Source organism: Carassius carassius, chromosome 48 (genome assembly GCF_963082965.1).
Source record: "Carassius carassius chromosome 48, fCarCar2.1, whole genome shotgun sequence".
NCBI lineage: Eukaryota > Metazoa > Chordata > Actinopteri > Cypriniformes > Cyprinidae > Carassius > Carassius carassius.
Window position 1 is genome coordinate 12,630,293 of NC_081802.1, and position 21,137 is coordinate 12,651,429.

A 21,137-nucleotide genomic window follows, 5' to 3' on the forward strand; every position below is an offset into this window, starting at 1 on the left:
CCACTGAGGCACCATTTATATATTCGTGGTAAGCTGAATGGCTGCCACGTAAACCTTAGGGTAGCTGGTGTCACTCCATCCGAAAAACGTTCCTGAAGGAACTCCAGTACTGACGCCACTGGGCAGTAAAACTGGATCCATATTATGAGTTTCACACCAGGTCGTAAACATTCTCCACTTGAAAGCATATAAGCGTCTCGTAGAAGCTGCTCTAGAATTCAGTATAGTCTCGGTAGTTTCAGCAGAAAGACCGGGACATATGAACTCACTCCGCTCAGAGGCCACGCCCACAGATTCCATAGATCTGGCCTTGGGTGCCAAATCAGTCCCTGTGCTTGTGATAATAAATCCTGTCTGAGGGGAATCTCCCATGGAGAGCCCGCTAACAGATTGATCAGATCCACAAACCACGACTGTGTGTGTGCCACCGCGGAGCCACCAGCAGCAGCTGTTCCACCCTGTCCATCCGTATTCTGCATAATACCGCCAAAATCAGACGGATTGGGGGAAAACGCATACAAACTGGTCCTGAGCCAGTTGTGGGCTAATGCATCCAAGCCCAGGGGTGCTGGAGGGCATAGGGAGAACCAAAGCGGGTAATGCGTAGTCGTGCTTGACGCAAATAAATCCACTTCGCTTCCCCGAAAATCTGCCATAGGAGACTCACCGTTTGGGGGTGCAATCCCCACTCCGCTTGCTCCAGAGTCAGCCTGGATAGCAAATTCGCTCCGAAGTCCAACGTCCGGGGACATGAACAGCTCGGATCGATAGAATTTAGTTCTGAAACCAAAAGAACATGTTTCGCCAGCCTGCCCAGGGGGCGAGAGCATAATCCTCTCTGATGATTCAGGTATGACACAACCGCTGTGTTGTCTGATCTGAGCAGCACATGACGGCCGATCAGCAGATTCGAGAAATACTGGAGAGCCAGAAAAAAACCGCCAGTAATTCCAACCTGTTTATGTGCCAACTCCCTTGACAAACAGCTCCCCAGTCGGTCAAAGAAGCATCCGTCGTGACAGTCTCTCGAGAAGCGCAAATCCCCAGCCGAACTCCGGTCAGGAGAATTCGATTGACATACATAGTTTTAGCGACATCACACACCACCATGTCACCGGAATCGTCCGATGCGGAGACAACGGGGTGAAACATTCCATGCGTAAGCCCAGGCTGTTAAATGATTCAGCACAAGATCCCTATGAGAGTGTGCTTGAGTCTGCGATTGGGCTAATACCAGCCAATCGCCTAAAATAGTTCAAACACGAACGCCTTGGGGCCGCAACGGGGCCAGAGATCCATCCATGCACTTTGAGAAGTACTGATCCGTTTTGCCCTCTAAAGCGAATCTGAGGAACTTCCTGAGTCTCCTGATGATCATCAAAATCTTGAATTTCCTCGGCCTGAGTGCAAGATTCAGATGGTGTAAATCCAGAATGGGTCGTAATCCGCTGTGTTTTTTTTTTTTTTTACCACAAAATAACGGCTGTAAAACCCTGCCTCCATCTGAGAGGGGTGTACTTCCTCTATAGCCCCTTTGCTCAGCAGAGTTGACATCTCCTGTCGCAGCACCGCTATTTCCATCGGTTTCGCCACCGTGGAAAGAATTCTGCGGAAAGGAGGCGGGCCTTATTGAAACTGAATGGTGTATCCGTGACAAATCGTGCGTAACACCCATAGAGAATTGTCGGGCAAGCGTTCACACACGGCCCGAGACCGTACTATCGGTCTAAAAATTCCTGCTTCCTGCAACGCTGTCATACATGTTAAAATGTCCGTGCACGAAAAGCTCGTGGCGTTCGTGCACAGGGGAAGTGTATGCATAAGAGCCGTGGCGTCTTGTTGTTTTATAATCCTGAAACGTGTCCACGGCAGTAATTAGGCCAACAGATTGAACATCGGGCTCTGCCGCTAGCGAAAAGCGGCGGCTGTGCGAGCCGTCATAAATGGGTCGTCTGTGCAGGACCCTTGAATCGCCCCTCGAATTCTGAAAGCTGGATTGCGCAGAGTGTCTGAGGGAACGTTTGGCATTACAGCTCAATCCAATGCTGCTCGAAGCACTGTTTGCTGCGAGGCAGACAATGTAGAGTGTGGGGACTGCAGTGAGAGGGTTGTGTGCATTAGCAATCCAACAGCACTCTCTGGTGGAGGGCACAGTCCCTGGCAAACTTTAAGGAAAACGCATGCGTCAAACTCGCTGCGTTTCGTTGTGAATAATCTTGAAGCGTATCCACGGCAGGATTTAGCCACATAAATAGCTCACTGAGGAAGGAGAGGCGCGTTTCTCCTGTCCGCTTGGAGGGAGAGAACCGCGTATGCCGGCCAGAGCCTACTCAGAGTTCGAGGCCGCAGCTCGGACAACATATTTGAAGAGCAAAACTGCTGATTAACGCGCTCGAGTGGGGGAGGGCGAGCACATCGAACTCCAGAGCATCACTGTGTTCATAGTCAAGCCGCACATATCGCCCCTAACCAACACCTCGTGCGGGGCCTCGGCGACCGCAGAAGCGAAACGGTGGGGGTTAGACGCGAGGCGACTTAATACACTCCAGAGCGCGGATACTTTCCTTATATATATATATATATATATATATATATATATATATATATTACTGTAGCCGTAGGCTATCAAGGAGAGAACCTGTAGAGAGGCTGCAACGAACCTCTCATAAGTGCCTCCTCGTGATAACCCATCATACGGCTCCTACCTTTCGTTGACTCATCGCGTCCGCGGTTGAGGAGTATACTGCTCGTAACGATCGCTGTTGAACGCGAGATAATAGGGCACAGAAGATTCGCTTCGTTACTGAAGGAATGAAATCTGAGTGAAATGGCGCGCGGCACCAGGTATATATATGCGTACGCATGCATGGGCGGTGCCACGCGCTATTTGGCCAATAGGATTGGCGGGATGGTATAGGGCTTCAGACATTCGTCACACCGAAGGTGTTCCCATAGTGGTGACGTCACCGCAGCATTGAAGTGACCTATGAAAGGGAACAAACAAAAACACTTGAACAAATCCGTCGATGCTCTGTAAAAATAAACTCCGTCCACTGGTCCCTTAATGTTTTTTTTTTGGTAATCTGTGCAGGGTTGTCTTGCCCTCGCAACCAAAAACACACTTCTTTTGTGACATTTCGCGACGCTCTCGCTCTGATCAGTGAATGTCTCTGCTCTACGGGAGCGCGCGCTCTTCCGGCAGAAGTGCCCTTAGGACCCATTCTCGAAAAACAGACCCACACAGACCCATTCCCATTCTCGAAAAACAGACCCACACAGACCCATTCTCGAAAAAAACTTTCCGAAACTTGTGACAAACCGGAAGGTCAAACGTACAACTTAATTTTTGAAACTTTGTCCATGTTTAGCATGGGAATCCAACTCTTTAACAGTATAAAAAACTCAGTATGCATGAAATAGCATTTCACCCCCCCTTTAAAAAAACAATGCTTGTCATTGAGCTGCCATAATGGTTCTTAATCATTGCTGATTGCATTCTGTTGATTAAGGAAGGATGTGAACGGCTGTTGAATGATTGACATTTATTTGTGGCCTAAACGTGAAGGATTGGGCAATCGTGAGAGGACTTGTTCTTCAAGGGGGTTGTCAGTGTTTCTGACGTTAGCTTCAGGGGGTTTTGTGATGGCATGTCTCAGAGTTCAGCAAGGACTCCCTGGAAAATATTTGGAGTGATGTCACTGACATTTGCTGTCCATTGGGTGTATTTGTGCACATTAACGTATCTGAGAGTATATTAGTATGTATTTTTTTAGTATGCAATGACATGACTCTCTACTACAATTATGGGCTCATTTTCTGCCATATTAACAAAAGATGGGTTGGTCTGCATGATTTAGGTGGCTTCAAGGTTATCTTTGTTATATTTACAAAAGCAATCAAGAGCTAGTTACATGCCTTTGTGAATACATGAATACACTACCAAAGAACAAATTTGACAAAAGCCTCTCCATCCCATAATATGCCTGTTAAAACCTCTTTTGATAGCTCTAAATCATCTTTTTAATCCCACTTTGACGTGGGAACAGTCTGCCTACTACCCATAATGAAACCCTTTAAAGTGAGTTTAAAGTCTTCTCAGCTCTCTAATTTAATCCTCAACATTGTCCACATGAATTACACCAGCACCCTGGTTGGACATCTTTGATTTAATCCCAGTAAGATGATCTCACTCCATACTCTCTGGGAAAAGACATGGATCACATTCTCAACTACCAACCAGAATTACAGTGTGTAATTAAGCAATTAGATCCTGCCACAATGCCGTTTCGGTTTTTCCACAAATGCTCTTAAAAATAAAAATTCTTTATTGGCATCTATGGATCGAGGACCTGAAAGAACTGTTCACTGAAAGGTTCTCTGAGGAACCAAATATGGTTCCTCTATGCGGCATCACTGCAAAAACACCCTTTTGGAACCATTATTTTTTTGAGAGTGTAATGGTAAATAGTTCTAATTCAAGCATCTGCATGTGTGTCGTAACTTTTCAACTGGTTCCAGATTGAGAATACGAACTGGCTAGAGGCTCCAAGCTGATTTGACCTTGAGACCCCTTATCTAAATCAAGTTGAACTTTTGTCTTCCAGATCATTACACACAGATTCTTCACTGCCAGCATGAGTGCATCCGAGACTTGGCCACACGCCCCGGTCGCCTGTCGCCTATGGAAAACTACCTGCCACTGCATTATGACTACCTGCAATTTGCCTATTTCCAAGGTAAACCTCCATATAGGTCAAAACTGGCTTGAATTAAAGTTCTTGTACTCAACTTTACAACGTCTGGTCTTGGAGTTAAACTCATTGGGCTTGATTTGGTATCTGACCCCAATTCTCTCCTTGGATCGTGGCTACAACACTACTGTCTTCCATCAGTCAAATTAGAAATAGCCTGTATTGGAAATAAAATGTCAACAGTAATTATAATCAGATTAAAAGCACCTTGAAAATTATTTTTAAATGAGAGAACCTCATTAATCGTGAAATTACTCACGGTGAAGGAGAGGAAGAGTCTGATAAATATTTTAGACTTGACTGATTTCTTCTTGAAAATGTCAAAGCTGAACTTTTGCTTTGAGATGAGAAATTTTAGTTTTACAAACACTGCTTATTGTTCATAAAATGACAAGTCATTCAGGTGTGTGTGTGAGTGCCGTCTCTTTTACAAGTCTCAGAGCCGTGTGTTTCCACTCGCTCATCCCTCTGGTTTATGTTCCATCGTGGTCACTGGCCAGGAATGTGAATGTTTCTGAGAATGTGGGTCAGAAAATAAACGTGACTGTAGGAAAAGATGACTCCAAAAAATCTGACAGGCTCACAGGATGTAAAACCCTAGAAACGGAGCCCTGGTGGCAAAACTTAATAACTGGTTCTCTTCTCTGTGTGTTAAGCTGGAAGGAATGAGGAGGCGTTGGAGTGCGCGTTGACCTACCTGTTGTTCCACGAAGGCGAAGAGTCGATGACTGAGAATGTGGAGTATTACAGGGAAGTGCTAGGATATGATGGCCAGCCTCGTAAGGTGAGACATGGCAGTGCAACATGCAGAAAAAAAGCATCAATTGTTGGGGTTCAAGCACTTTAAGGCCTTTATGGCTTCTATGGTGTAAGGCGAAAGTGAAATGTATGGCTGACATCAGAACATATTCATGGTGGAGAATACGATTGCACACACAGTAAAATGAATAGGTTGACCTATATAACTGTGGTGCATAAAAGTCTATTTATGAATGAGTAATTCATGTTCATGATAGGACTGGACCAGAATATTCTAATATTTGTTCGGTGGATTGGCATTTGATTTTCAATTTTGAGACACTTTTTTTTAACACCTGCCATCCAGACTGAAGGTCTGGAATTCATGGCAACTTTCATTGGCTAAGGCCCGCCCATGAGGCTGTTTGACCGACATGTCAAACAACCAATCACAGTTCGTTTCGTTCATCATCACGTTTCGAGTTGTTGAAATGTCGCCACATTAACAGACCATTGTGTGTGAAACATCTCTGACATATTTTAAAGATTCTATGCCACGAACTTTAAATATCTCACATACTTTTGAAAATCCAGTGCTTAGTTGATCCTGATAGGCGCTCGTCGTCACAGTTGTAAACACGACAGTTTTCTTCTTTCGTGAGGGGTTTTGTTTCACTGTATCTTTGTTTCCAGGTGGACACACACGTCTCGCGGAAATCCTGTAGAATTCAACCAATCCAATGACTACTTTGACACTCCTGAAGGATATCCACTTTTGTTCCACTTTCGGCTCACGCTGTTCTGTAGTTTATTAACAGTTTATTAATTCGGAACATGTTGCATGTCTATATTGTACCAAAATGCAACACTGCACTCCCTTGGGTCCACAGCAACACCCACCCCCATCCCCAAATCACACCACCTCCCCCCACGCGTGAAGTCGACTGGATAAACGGTTCTCGGCATAAATAAAATGGAAACAGACAGACAAACACAGAGATTTCTGCCTTTATTAGAGAGAAGAATACAGTATGTTCAGCCGCTCCCTCCGAAGCTTCAAAAATTCGGTGTTGATTACTACGGAAGCGTCGAAGCTCAAAAAATGGTATTCAGACCAGCCCTAGTTCATGATCAGTTACTTGAAATAAAATAAACGTTTAACTGAAATAAACAGTAAATATATATATATTGTTCTAAAGGTCTCAATTTATTGTTCTCTTTAGCTGATGCTTGTTTTTAAAGTAACTTATCGTAAACTAGCAACAGTCACCATTGTGCAAGTTCAAATTCATAATGGTGATAGTTCTTTGATTGCCATTTGCAGCTTTTGAACAGATCCAGATCTTCCCAGTCCAGATCTATTACGAAATCACTATAGTATACTTGTTTCCCAATTGCAGAGTTTGGCAGGATGCCAGTGTGCATAAAAACACTAGAATAATTATGTGTTTAGTGGGTTCGGTATCCAAGATGTACAGTTATGGATCCACACACTCTTGAGTCTTTTGCTGGAAAGCCTGGAAGCTAAAAGCCAGATGAGTTTGGTAAGTCAAGAGCCAGAGGGCTTCAACACATCTTTCACTGCAAGATCCTTCAGTTCTTAGCTCATAACAGCTAAGTATATTCTTTTGCACCCCATTGCAGAGTGTTTACATCTACAGTATATGGGCATACTTCAATGTCTGATGGCCCCATTTCTAGTTCCTCCAGGACCTTGTTAATTCACCACTGAGATGCTGTGCTGACAGCACAGTCTTCTCGAAGCTGATTTGAAAGTTTCACTGAAACACCACAAAGCTCCCTGAAAAAATTTGCGAGCTGTTTGTATTCGAAGAACACTAAGCCGCAAAAGCTACCCATGTAACTCTTTCCCCAAAAGGGCACCAAGGCTGCCGTTTGATGTGGTCTCGACCACACTTAGAAGCAGCAGACTTTGCTGCAGTTACAACAAGTTGCTTTAAATGAGTGCCAGAGACTACTAATAAAAAATCTTGAAAAATGTTTTAGACTGAGACTACACCACCCATCCCCCAGGTTTTGTTGTGATGTAGACTAGATGTTTGGGTGATAAAATAATTAGGGCCATAATCTTAAAGCTACAGCATGTGGGAAATATAATCAGTCTATCTATGCTTTTTTATGCCGCAGGAAGCTGAACAGTATCTAAAGCAGCACAAACAGGAGTTAGACCTGCTGCTCATCGGCAGCAGTAATCTTGGAGTCCCCTATACTGAAGCAGTAAGTACACAAAATGAACCAGAAATGGTTTTCTAAAGCTTTTCTAAAGTTTTCTAAAGTCTGCTTTTTTCTGTCTATACCAATTTAATATGCAGAGTAATATGCAGAGTAACCAAGCTAGTAATTTGTAGTTGATTTAAACATTGAAAAAAAAATACTCTAAGCTATTAGTTTTTTTCTTTATTAGTTTGCGGCATATATTTAAGGATTTGTTCAAACCTTAAATTAGGTATAATATTAATCAAAAATATTTGTAATTCCAACAAAATGTTTAGAATCCATATTGTTACTTAAAGGCAGGGTAGGTAATACATGTATAAACAACTTTCTTCCAAATTTGTTTAAACTTTCTATATATATCAATGCATAATTAAAATGTAAGTACTCTGATAAAAAGAGTATAAAAATCGAGTGACTCTAGACCGTTTAATCTGTATTAAACACAGCTCATTATTTCCATTTCGGGACGAAACATAGGATTGGCTTAGGCGACTGTCACTCTCTCGCAACCATGGCAACCACCCTTTTGCCACACATGACCTGCCCACTTGCGTGTGCACGTTTGATTTGAGGAATTCAACAGGCACGGATCCTAGGAATACCAAAACAATGGCAGAGAAACAGCAAGCAAATTTCACAGGACCAGCCTATGCAGTTAGTGAAGGCAAACCAGGCAAAAAAGGAAGACAGTAACAGTATAAGAAAAGGCAATGAACAAAAAGTCTTTGGATAAACAAAGAAATAAAACGCGAGTTTATATCGGCGTGGCTTTCCAGCGATGGCGAGAACTGAGGGAACACAAGGGGCTGAAAAGTGACTCCTTGATGGCTTTATTTCTGCTGGACAGGTAAATCTTTCTTTTTGTATTTTGATCATACATATTTTTTTCATGAAGCATGTGTCATTAGCACACGTAGCTGCGTAATATAGCTAACATAACATTACTTAGCGAGCCGTAGTAGAGGCTTTGGAAGGAGCCCAGAAGGGAGGGGGTGGAGTGAATGGAAATAATGAGCTGTCTTTAAAACAGTCGTGAGAGGTCTACAGTCACTCGATTTTTATACTTTCCTTTTCAGAGTACTTACATTTTAATTATGTATTGATATATAAATAAAGTTTAAACAAATTTGGAAAAAAAGTTATTTATACATTTTTTTTACCTACCCTGCCTTTAATGTAGGTCTGTATATATATATATATATATATATATATATATATATATATATATATATATAATATTCATCATCTTTTCTGTTACGTAATGACAAAAGAACAAAAACAATAAATAAATAAATACAATTCTAACCCACGATAATTTCTGCAGAATTTTTCATTTGTCAAGCCAAAATAGCATTTAAACTATATATATATATATATATATATATATATATATATATATATATATATATATATATATATATATATATATATATATATACTGTATACATATATTTATTTATTTTTTCTGGTGAAAACAGGTTTAAACCATAAACCATGAATAAAAATTTTCAAGACATTTTCAAGTGTATTTCCGATGTCTGATGATCCCAAACAGTTTTATAGAGCTCCAGTGGGCGGGACTATCTGTTTGTTCAACCAATAGAAGACAGGGGGAAGCCTGTTTGAAAACAATTTTTGCAGATTGAACTAAAAGTTCACTTTGTAAATATATGAGGAACTGAATATCATAAACAAATTCAGATGTAACATGTAGGCAATGGGAATGAGTTATAACATGAACAAGGAAATGTTTCGATCAGGTAACAGCTGTAACAGGGAACAGGTGCGCCTGTTAGATTTGAGAGCCTACATCGCCTCCTTGTGGTGAGGTCATCAACAAGCTATTATAAATGCACAGCTCTTCATTTCAAATTTTTTTTATGTACGCTTCTGATTGTTGTTTTTCCTCAGAACTACTGGAGCAGTTCAGGTGGAAGAGAAGATGTTAATAGGTAGGCGTTTTCATTAATATATTAAAGCATAGTGATAATATTCAGAGCTTATGTTTTGAATATGTGTCTTTAGGATTCCTTCTGGTACAAATGGCTGGATGGACTATGTGCCAATATCAGCAAAGAGAAATGTCACAGTGTCTCAGTTACAAGAGCTGCGGGAAGGTGATATGCCGCTTCTGACTTTTAAATGAACTAAATATTTTAAAAGGCAAGATACATTACCATAAACATAACTTTGGACAAAAATCAAAGAAGTGGGACTAAAAATAAGTTAGAATAATACTGAGTAACTCAACCAGATATGAAAATCCTGGCATATAGAGACCTCAAAGCTGCAAAAAGTTGATTGTTTTCAATGAACCAATTGATCCAGTTCACAAATTCGCCTGGTTACAATATACTGCTTCTGCACATTAGTTATATTTTTTATTACTGTTTCAGTGTTTTACCATTTTTATTGGTTATTAAAAGTACCTTTGTGGTTGTGTGTATACGTGTGTGTATATAGGCGGTCCATTGCTGTATGAGAAGGTACGACTCGTACAGAACTCGATCACCCTGAATGGGAGTCAGAGGGTGCTTTTTGATGATGTCATCAGTGAGGACCAGTGCTCTGAGCTCAAACATCTGGCACACGTGAGCGCCTACTGCTGTTGTGCCATTCTCAGTGTCTGAAACTAATCAGCTCATGTGATATAGTATTTTAATTCATTTAATGTCAGATGTACTGTGACTTTACAGTTACGTATGGGTTGTTATCTCAATATTTCCTTAGAGTGTCACTGCAGCTGGCGACGGCTACAAGGGGAAGATGTCTCCACACACACCAAATGAGAAATTCGAAGGGGCGACAGTATTGAAAACGCTGAAGGTTTGATCTTTCTGAGTTTTTAACTCTTAGTGTGACTCATTAACTCCATATTACAGTGCCAATAGCATAAAAAATATGTAGCACACACAAATATTGGATAAAATAGTTGTTTTAATTAATATTTCTCATCAGTACTTTGTGTTATATTGGAATGTATGTACATTCTGATTGGACAAAGGGTCATGAATTATTAAACAGTCATGAACGTTAGAATATTAATGATCAATTCTTCGTTATTTATCGTTGCAGTATGGCTATGAGGGACGTGCTCCTTTAAAAAGTGCCCGCCTCTTTTATGATGTCAGCGAGAAAGCCAGGCGGATAATTGAGTCATACTTCATGCTAAACTCTACTCTTCATTTCTCATACACACATCTTGTGTGTAGGACGGCCATATCTGGTACGTCACCTCAGCTCTCAGTTTCTACCTCTGACTAAAACACATTTTGATTACTTAAGTCAGAAAATAATGAAGTTTGCAATTTGGAAATGGTTATATTTTTGAAAAAATACGACGAATTACAAGGCTTTAGAGAACAGTGCACTATTGTAGACATATACTCTGAGGTTTTAATTACATTATTTTGATATTGTCAGTCGTGAACTAAGGTGGGCCAGGCTGAAAATGAGTACTATTCCGGCCCTGTATATATATATGTGTGTGTGTGTGTGTGTGTGTGTGTGTGTGTGTGTGTGACCCTGGACCACAAAACCACTCTTAAAGGGATAGTTCACAATCAAACAGTTGGTGGTTGCCTTTGACTTCCATAATATATATTTTTTCCTACTATGGAAGTCAATGGCAACCACCAACTGTTTGATTATCATCAATCTTCAGAAAATACTCTCTTGTTCAACATAATAAAGCAGCTCTTACAGGTTTGGAATGACATTAGGGTGAGCAAATGATGACAGAATTAAAATTTTTGGGTGAACTATCCCTTTAAGTCGCTAGGGTATATTTTTATCAATAGCCAAAAAAACATTGTATGGGTCAAAATTATCGCTTTTATGTCAAAAATCATTAGGATATTAAGTTAAGATATGTTGAATATATTTTGTAAATTTACTACTGTAAAATAATATAATATATAAAATATCAAAACTTAATTTTTGATTAGTAATATGCATTGCTAAGAACTTAATTTTGACAACTTTAAAGGGGATTTTCTCAGTATTTTGATTTTTTTGCACCCTCAGGTTCCAGATTTTCAAATAGTTGTATCTCGTCCAAATATTGTCAGATCCTGATAAACCAAGCATCAATGGAAAGCTTAGCTATTCAGCTTGATGTATGGTGTATGAATCTCAATTTCAGGACACTTAAGACTGGTTTTGTTGTCCAGAGTTGTCCAATTATAATTTATTTTATCAGGTCAGCAGGACCACAGAAATGACCTCAGTCATCCAATACATGCTGACAACTGTCTTCTGGACCCAGAAGCGAATGAGTGCTGGAAAGAGCCGCCTGCTTACACCTACCGAGACTACAGGTAAGAAGTGTTAAAACTGCTCTAAAACCCTCTTCAGCACTCAAAATAGTTGTACTTCAAACTAAATCTGTCATTTTTTGTCAAAGTCTCACACAAAGCAATTGATATTAATTATATTTCTTCTCTCTCTCTCTTTTTTTTGGTGATTCAGTGCGCTGCTGTATCTGAACGGCAATTTTGACGGCGGAGAATTCATCTTTACAGAAATAGATGCCAAGACCGTCACCGTAAGGAAGAATTACTGTGTTTTGCTCATGTGTCTGTCGTCTCAGGAAGAGTTTGGCAGTTAAACGCTCTGTTTTCCCGTCGCAGGCCTCGGTGAAGCCCAGGTGCGGGCGGATGGTGGGGTTCTCGTCTGGCGGGGAGAACCCACACGGTGTGCGAGCGGTCACTAGGGGGCAGCGGTGTGCTGTGGCGCTCTGGTTCACTTTAGACCCCCTCTACAGGGAGCTGGTGAGGACATGTCTGTCATAACAAGCACATTCAGTGTTTATTTCTCAGTCTTGGTTTAGGTTTTAGTAATACCAATGACATTATATTAACATGGTGGCATGAATGTGTTATATATATATATCACTAAAATTCTTGTCTTGTTGGAAAATGTCATTTTAAAGGAAGTGGAATTTTCCATTGTACATTAAGCATAAGTCTTGAGCCACATATGGCCACCTATACCCACCAGTGAGTGCTCGCAAACCACTAAACCACTTCCTGCTCTCACAACACACTAACATGATGCCCATTGTGTTTATATACACTAAGCACACAAGTTTCTAAGGCCTTTGACCTGGAGTATTTCTACACGCATGTCAGTGAACCCTGACCACTTTAAATGAACGAATACCTGTGGTGTATGTACATGCGTACACTGTTAGAAGGGTAATATAATCATTATTTTTTCATCTTTTGAAATAAACAGGGCATTGTATTATTAAAACTTCTGTATGCTTCTGATATCTAAAACCTGGGGGGAAAAAGAAAACCCAGGCCTGAACATGAGGTGTTCTCAGTTGTGGTGAGGTTATAAGGAGGAAGTAAGATGTTATGCACTTCTAAAGAACCAAGCATTTAGACATATTTCTTTTTTTTTCTTTTTTTACCCACTCAAATTTTATATATATATATATAATATTAAATTTGAGAACTTTTTACTTTTTTTTTCAATTTAGCAATAGGTCAAGTTACGGTTGCCGAGAGAGCTCAACACGCTGCAACTTAAGAAAACACAAGCAAATTGAAAAAACATCAGCAAGTGAAGAAAACATCTTCATCAGTTTGACAACACAAGTGTTACATATCTTCACTTGAGATTTGTGAGATTTGAGACTTCACCAGCGCTTCATCAACGAAACGCTGCAAATCCTCACAACACATGCATATTAAGAAACAATTAATGAAGCATTGCAAATTTATTTTCATTACCCTTGAAATTATATTTAGTTGAGGATGTTAAAGTTAGTAACGTTTCACAGTTAATCATGTAATTATTCAGCTTATTTAGGCTAATAATATCCAAAATATAAAGGAATCATGCAATCAGGGTGTTTAAAAAAACCTCACCTTTCAGTTCACCACTGACCAGTAGTCACTGCACAATAAGCAAATCCCAGCCACTTTTTGGGGTCTCCTTGAAACATTTCCATTGTGGTCAGTGCTATTTGCAGCGTGTTTGTTAATTTGCATGTGTTGTGAGGATTTGGAGTGCATTTCATTTTATGCATGTGTTGTGAGGATTTGTAACACTTGTGTTGTCAAACTGATGGAGATGTTTTCTAAATTGCAGCGCGTTGAGCTCTCTCGGCCACCGTATCAAGTCCTAGGATTTTGAGTCATTCCTCTTGCTGTACAGTGTCCATGTCACTCCATGATACTGGTGGAGGAAAACGTTTCCTGGGGTTCTCCAAAACACCCCGAAGTGGCTCAATAGAATTCAGATCTTGTGACTGTGAAGGCCATGGGGGATATGTTCAGCTTCATTCAGCAGTCATGTTCATCAAACCACTCTGTTACCAGTCTTGCTGTGCTTATTGGTGCATTATCATCGTGATTGAGGCCACCACCTTCAGGGTGCAATGTTTGAACCATTGGGCTCACATGGTCCTCCAATATGGTTCGCTAGTAAGCCTAAGGTATGCAATGATATTGCAGCCCAAACCATCACTGATCCACGCAGTGCTTCACTCTGGGCATGCAACAGTCCAGGTGGTAAACCTCTTTGGGGCATCTCAACACAAATGTGGGATAATGAAGTTGGACTCATCAGAGAACTATACATGTTTCACATTGTCCAAAAGCCAAAATCTGCACTGCCTGCTGGCATTAATCAAACTGATGGCACAAGTGGCCAAATGTTTGGCTACAGCAGCCTGGCCGTGAATATTAATCCTGAGGAGCTCCTGAAAAACAGTTTTAGAGGAAACAGGAGAGTCGAGGTGCACATTTATTTCTGCAACAACTGTTGTTTTGTTTTTTGGATTTAATCTGGATCGCATCCTTTTTAGAAAGCTACCTCTTCCTCTTTAGAAAGCTACCTCTTCCTCTTTAGAAAGCAACAGTTAACTCCTGTAGGATGAGGTATGTCTTTTGTGGTGATATGCTAACACTTCCCTAGATACTGTGGCTCTCGACACACCTCAAAAATGTGCTGTCCTGGTCACAGGTCGCGAGGCACACACCAACAAACTGTCCTCTTTTCAATCTGAAGTGCATCCCGTTATGTTGTGTGTGGATTGCAATACTTTATGCACAGCTGTGCTATAGCTCTGCTAATTCATCCTTCACACTCTGGTTTCACGGATGGAAGGTGAAATCCACACAATTATAGGTGAAAAAACCTCCAACCTCCAACACCACATCGGCCAGCGTTTCAGTTTCTTTGTAAAAATGTCATAATTACCATTTAATTTAAGTTTTTTATTTTAAAACATTAAACACTTTAAGAATTGTTTAGTGTTGAAATAAATAATGTTTAATAATAGAATGCAAAAAAATGTGTGATGTATTAAATTTGACGAAATATAATGTGTTTTAAATGTAATTGCAGGAGAGGCTTCAAGCTGATGAGGTGATTCAAGGCTTGGATAATCATCCTGTGAGGGACCAAGAGTTGCACATAAACACTAAAGATGAGTTATAGTGCATCAGCCAATGGGAGAGAAAGTACAGGGTTCACGTCATTTCTTATTTATTTAATGATCAGAATGATTTTATTTTTGTACTGTGTGAAATTTGGTTTTTATTTAGTTTCTGTCTGTTTGTGAGAATTTTAGCATTGTTATTATCATGTGTGCAGATAAAATCTCAGCTCACATTTATTACGTTGCATACCTTTAAAGTCAACACGAAATCAAAGTCGACAACGATATACCGTGGTATTTGAATATATTTTTATGTTGACTTTAAAAGAAACAGTGAATATAATTTAAATTTCTATCAAGGAAAGTATGGTTTGACTTACTTGACATTCATACCACCAAAGACTGAATTTACACTGTACAAGAGTATATATACATTATACTGGATGCATTTTATATTCAAGTTTATTTAACTAGACATAATCACAAGTTACCTAATGAAACAGACTATGAAAATTTTGGATTTGCACAGTTCTGTACTTACTGTATATTCTTCTGTGATTCTTCAGTTTTTTTTAACAGTGCACTGTGATTTCCTTCACATTGTGACACCACAATGCTTTCAAAAGAGTTAATTTATACTGTTTACAAATGATCTGACTCGAGCTGTGCTGTAGTGTGATCGTATACTGCTATAATAGCGAGCGTTAGCATTTGATATTAGGAAACTTTTTAATAAAAGATGCTATTTGTTCCTGTTTCAAGGAATTTGAACTTAAATGTGGCATATTAATTGTCCTTTCCTTTCAAATTCATTGACTCGTGTATCTCTCTGTCTATGGGTAGATGAAATGTGCTTTGCACACTTGCCTCAGCTCTTGTCGAATTTGAACAAGGATGATGGCCACTATTTCTCACTGATATTTAATTACATGTTTTCAATATGTATTTTAAATTAAAGACTGAATTAAACTTACTTGTGTCCTTTACTTGCACTAATTTTTTAATACACAACAAACATGCAAAATATTTGACAGTGACTTTGGCTTGCCCTTAGGTTTAATCAGGTTTTTTAGGAAGTAGTTCAACCAGAAATTTACATTTTCTGAAAATGTTCTCTCCCTCAGACCAAGTAGATGAGTTTGTTTCTTCATCAGAACAGATTTGGAAAAATTTACATGAGCATTGCATCACTTGCTCACCAATGGATCCTCTGCAGTGAATGGGTGCCATCAGAATGAGAGTCCAAACAGCTGATAAAAACATCACAATAATCCACATGAATCCAATCCGTAAGTTAATGTCTTGTGAAGCAAAAAAAGAAACTGGCCATAATTGATGGACTGGAGAGGTGTGCATTACATGTGGATTATTGTGATGTTTTTATCAGCTGTTTGGACTCTCATTCTGACGGCACCCATTCACTGCAGAGGATCCATTGGTGAGCAAGTGATGCAATGCTCATGCCAATTTCTCCAAATCTGTTTCAACTCATTAGTCATTATAGATAAATAACTGGAAGAACGACAAAATGTGTTAAACAGTTAAACTTTTTGCTCTACAAACCAATGTCTTCATAAATCTGATAATAAAATGATAACAAATACCAGTTTGCAATATCATTTAGCATAGCAATATCACAAACTGTTTTTGTACAGCTAGAATAACTGGAAGTGGATGAAATCAGATACTTAGCACATTCAAGTAACAAATGGCTGTGTAATCTTAGGTTAAAAATAAGGTGCATAGTGTAGTTTAAGCAATTTCTAGCAGACTCTTTTACAGGAAGACGGCATCAGAAGCTATTAATATAACACTTATATATTTATAAAAATGCATGACCACACAGGAACCCATTTATGCATCTCTGCCAGACTTCAAAAGCTTTAACCATCCTGAGTAAACCGAAAAGCTTCAGGTGTTCTCCTTTAAAGAGTCCAGGTGCTGTTTTGTTTGATGCAGTTTACAAAAGTTCCAAGTAACTTCATCGTTGTCTTTTAGTTTATTGTTTTATTTAGTCTCAGGGTGATTTACAGTATTATTCTGAACTATGCTAACTTGGACATGGATCCACTGTGCAGGACAATCTTTCCTCTTTTATTTATAGGTAAGTGAGCTTTATGCTATTTTAAAAGCCTGTTGAGTAAAGAACATTGTTTGATATAATCTATCATGTAGAAAGTGAAATGTTTTGGGAAATAAATATGGCTGGGGCTAGTCACACTAAATAGTCACAATGTGTTTCTCTAGCAGTAGTTTTCTCTGTACTTTTTAAGCATTTGTGTGTAGATGTAATTTAATAAATTGTAATTATGATTTAGAATTGATTTATTGTATAATACATATAAAGTAAACATATAATTATGTGAATTCTGTCTTTTAAACTAAAATTTTGCCATGTGTTTTACACAAAAAAAATATGTATATTGATTATACGGTACACTCTTAGGACATGTTGTCAATATAGGGAGCAATGTAAGTTAACATTAACTAATTTTCCACATAGATTTTTCAAAGGTGTTTACCTGTATTTTAATTAAAGGGATAGTTCACCCAAAAATGAAATATTTCGTTCGTCATCTGGCTCGGCTCGGTGTTCATCTTCAGTTCTCTCTTCACATCAGTTCAGTCAGTGTACTGTTTGAGTAAATGAATTACTCCGGGATATTGGTTTGTTTGAACTCAGAGGGAGTGTCAGCCACATTAAATAAAGTTAACAGCTTAAGTCATTTGTGGATTAATGCGTATTGGAGACGTGAACCGTTTCAAATGATTCAGTTCGATTTGGTGAACTGGTTCGAAAAGATCCGGTTACATCGAATGATTCGTTCGTGAACCGGATATCACAAACTGCTTTGTTTTGAACTGTCTTACAACAGACACAGAAGAGAAGACAATGCTGAATAAAGTCGTAGTTTTTGCTATTTTTGGACCAAAATGTATTTTAGATGCTTCAAAAAATTCTAACTGACCCTCTGATGTCCCATGGACTACTTTGATGATGTTTTTCTTACCTTTCTGGACATGGACAGTATACCGTACACACAGCTTCAATGGAGGGACTGAGAGCTCTCGGACTAAATCTAAAATATCTTAAACTGTGTTCCGAAGATAAACGGAGGACTTATGGGTTTGAAACAACATTAGGGTGAGTCATTAATAACATGATTAGGATTTTTCAATGAACTAACCCTTTAAGCATTGCATTGTGTTGTGTTAAACTTATAAGATTAAAATTAGCAGTATGTGTTTTGTTGTTTATATATTTATATATATATATATGAACAACAGAAGGATAAATAAAACCGGATTACATTTTGCAGAGAACTGTTAAATAGTGTACAACACGCTATGAAATGGAAGTGTCTCACTGTGACCACTTGCCCCATATAGTGGATGACCAATACGACCAATGACAGCAGATAGTACTTCTGCATGAGAGAGAGATTTTCCTGTTCTCAAAGAAACAAGAAAAGAAATCTGCAATAAAATGCAAATTCTGGTCAGTAAGTAGAGGGAAACTTGGTTTTCACCACATTAATAAGAGTAAATTGTAAGGGCTAGTTATTGTTGGGTTATGAAGCTATGCTGCCGGAAGGAACACAGAGCCAAGGATAATCAAAACAGTCTTTATTAATCCAGCACAGGAGTCGCTCCAACAGAGAGAACAGGAGGAAGACAAACATATATAACTGGTAGACCTGACAATGGGCTTATAAAGGCAGGATAACAAGGAACAGAAAGGTACAGGGAATCAATTATAATCAAACTAAACAAGGACCGGAAACAGACCAAATAAGGAAAAACAGGAACTGACACACATGACAACAGGTCCAACTAATAGAGCTTTTCTCTCAATACACTATATAGCACTCTTTGTGAACACAAAGAATAGATACATAGAGATACATAAAGATACAGAAATAGTTTCCAGTCATATACTTCTTGTTTAGCAACAGACAATACATTACTGTTCTTTTAATTTCATGGCCACAACAGGAGATGTGATTGGTGGAAGTCAAGGGGAAAGACTGAACGTCTATTTGGAACCAAAGTACGCTGAAGTTTGTGAAGGAGACTCAGTCTCTATAAACTGCACTTTTCAGCCCGGTGGAAATTACACAGTGAGGTGGTACTGGTTTTGAGAGACATTCTTGTAATTAGCCAAAAATGCAATAATGGAAACTCAAGTTAATTTGGCCATCTTATGTATGACCACTGTCTGCATATAAACCCAAAACACAAGTTCATCAGTTCATCTGCCAAAGTGGGAAAATTGTATTATTATCATTATTATTTGTATTATTATACATACATATTATTATTGTTGTTGTGGGCATGCAAAACCTCAGTTCTTGTGTTGCATATCTTTCTGTGGAAAGTGGAAATGTGCCTCGTTTCTGCCAGTTTCCTCATTTGAACAATGGTCTTTTTCTCACTGGTATTTAAATGTACACTTAAGTCTGCTTTTACTGTATGCAAATTGTGTGTGTTTATATATATATATATATATATATATATATATATATATATATATTTGTCCTTGCATTCTTTGTGATATAAGGATTATGCAATACAAATGCAACTTGCTTGATCTCTAAAGAAAAAATGGCAGTATTACATTTTCTGTTTCAGTTTGATGTTTAGTTCGACTTTTAAACAGTGGTTTAGGCTTGATTTTAGGTCTAATATCAAAACCACATCCATTGCATCAGTTCTCAGCAAGTCACTAGAGTTTGTATAAGTCGAATGTATAAGGCCCCCCAAAAAAGTATTTTGTCACGTGAATCCCAAAATATATTTGTTAGGGTTTAAAGTGCATGACTTAAAATATTCACTATAAATACCAGTTGATTAAACAAATCAGAAAAGTTAAATTAATTTTAAGAAAGCTTGTGCAGATGCTAATTTCCTTTCCAATGTTATGGATATGAAATATTTCTCTGGATGACAACAGTGTCTTGAAGGTCCAAAAGTGTTCAATGCATCTTGGGGGCATTATTCTCGAGCAGTGCTGTTTCTGCGTGTGAACAGAAAGCATCTCTGGTGTTTTCATGATACGTCGGATGTCAGTCGAGTTTTTTGTGGTTCTTCTCATTTCATGTTCATGCTGCTGACCTGCTTTCACGCTTGTAACTTGAGTGTGTTACTTCAAAGCAACTTTAAGAGCAGTAAGTCTACTGTTTACAATTTTTTGAAACCATTCATTTTCTAGTTTCACCTTTTGTGTGTTATATAATGCATTGTACAGTATCTTGTTTGTTACTTTTGTAAAAATCATTGCTTACTTGAATAATGTCTAGTAGACTTAAGCTTCTACAGGAAGACAGCATATACTATTTTTCGTAGGCTATCAACAGATAGCTCTGAAACCTATTCATATACGCATGACCACACAGGAACCCGTCTAGGTATCTCTGCTAGACTTCAAGAGCTTTAACCATCACCACGAGCGAGCGAGGAAGACTCGTGCGTTCTCATTTAAAGACTCCAGCTGCTGTTTTCATTGAAGTTGGATCTATCATTTATCAATTAGTCTTTTTCTTCTTGCTAAGACTAATTTTGTTCTGAAGGAGGTTTATTATTCCAGACCCACTCTGTGCCCAGCTTTGGCATGGATCGACGGTGCACTATAATAGTTGTTCTTTTACTCACTGGTAAGTGAAATTTGAGCTTTTGTAAAAGACTAGTTAGTTTGGATTTGGATTTAATCTAACACAAAGAATTGGTCAGATATTTATTTGTGAAGAGTTTTTGACACTTTATGACCAAAATATAACCAAGGCTACACTTCTAAAAAATGCTGTGTTGTTTCAATCTAATTCTGGGACAAATATGGATTTACCCAAATGTTGGTTTAAATTTTAACATTTTTAACCCAACAACTGGGTTAGTCCATATTTTACCCAAAGTTGAATTGAAACAACTCAGCATTTTTTAGAAGTCTTCATCTCAGCAAATATTATATATTGAGATTATTACACAAAGGTGTGTTTAATTGAGCAGTTTTGTAAATC

General features: G+C 38.8%; 1 protein-coding gene across 1 annotated transcript in view; it reads left to right on the forward strand.

Annotated features, from left to right (window-relative positions):
• Positions 1–15,397, forward strand: part of LOC132131162 (prolyl 3-hydroxylase 2-like) — a 48,518-nt gene extending 33,121 nt beyond the window's left edge. The window contains exons 4-15 of the mRNA XM_059543150.1: positions 4,605–4,736; positions 5,408–5,535; positions 7,638–7,727; positions 9,639–9,679; positions 9,753–9,844; positions 10,191–10,318; positions 10,458–10,553; positions 10,803–10,953; positions 11,929–12,046; positions 12,198–12,273; positions 12,359–12,499; positions 15,090–15,397. Of these exons, the coding sequence (XP_059399133.1) occupies positions 4,605–4,736; positions 5,408–5,535; positions 7,638–7,727; positions 9,639–9,679; positions 9,753–9,844; positions 10,191–10,318; positions 10,458–10,553; positions 10,803–10,953; positions 11,929–12,046; positions 12,198–12,273; positions 12,359–12,499; positions 15,090–15,182 (1,286 nt within the window). The 3' untranslated portion in view covers positions 15,183–15,397. The remainder of the gene's footprint in view (positions 1–4,604; positions 4,737–5,407; positions 5,536–7,637; positions 7,728–9,638; positions 9,680–9,752; positions 9,845–10,190; positions 10,319–10,457; positions 10,554–10,802; positions 10,954–11,928; positions 12,047–12,197; positions 12,274–12,358; positions 12,500–15,089) is intronic.
• The last annotated feature ends 5,740 nt before the right edge of the window (positions 15,398–21,137 follow it).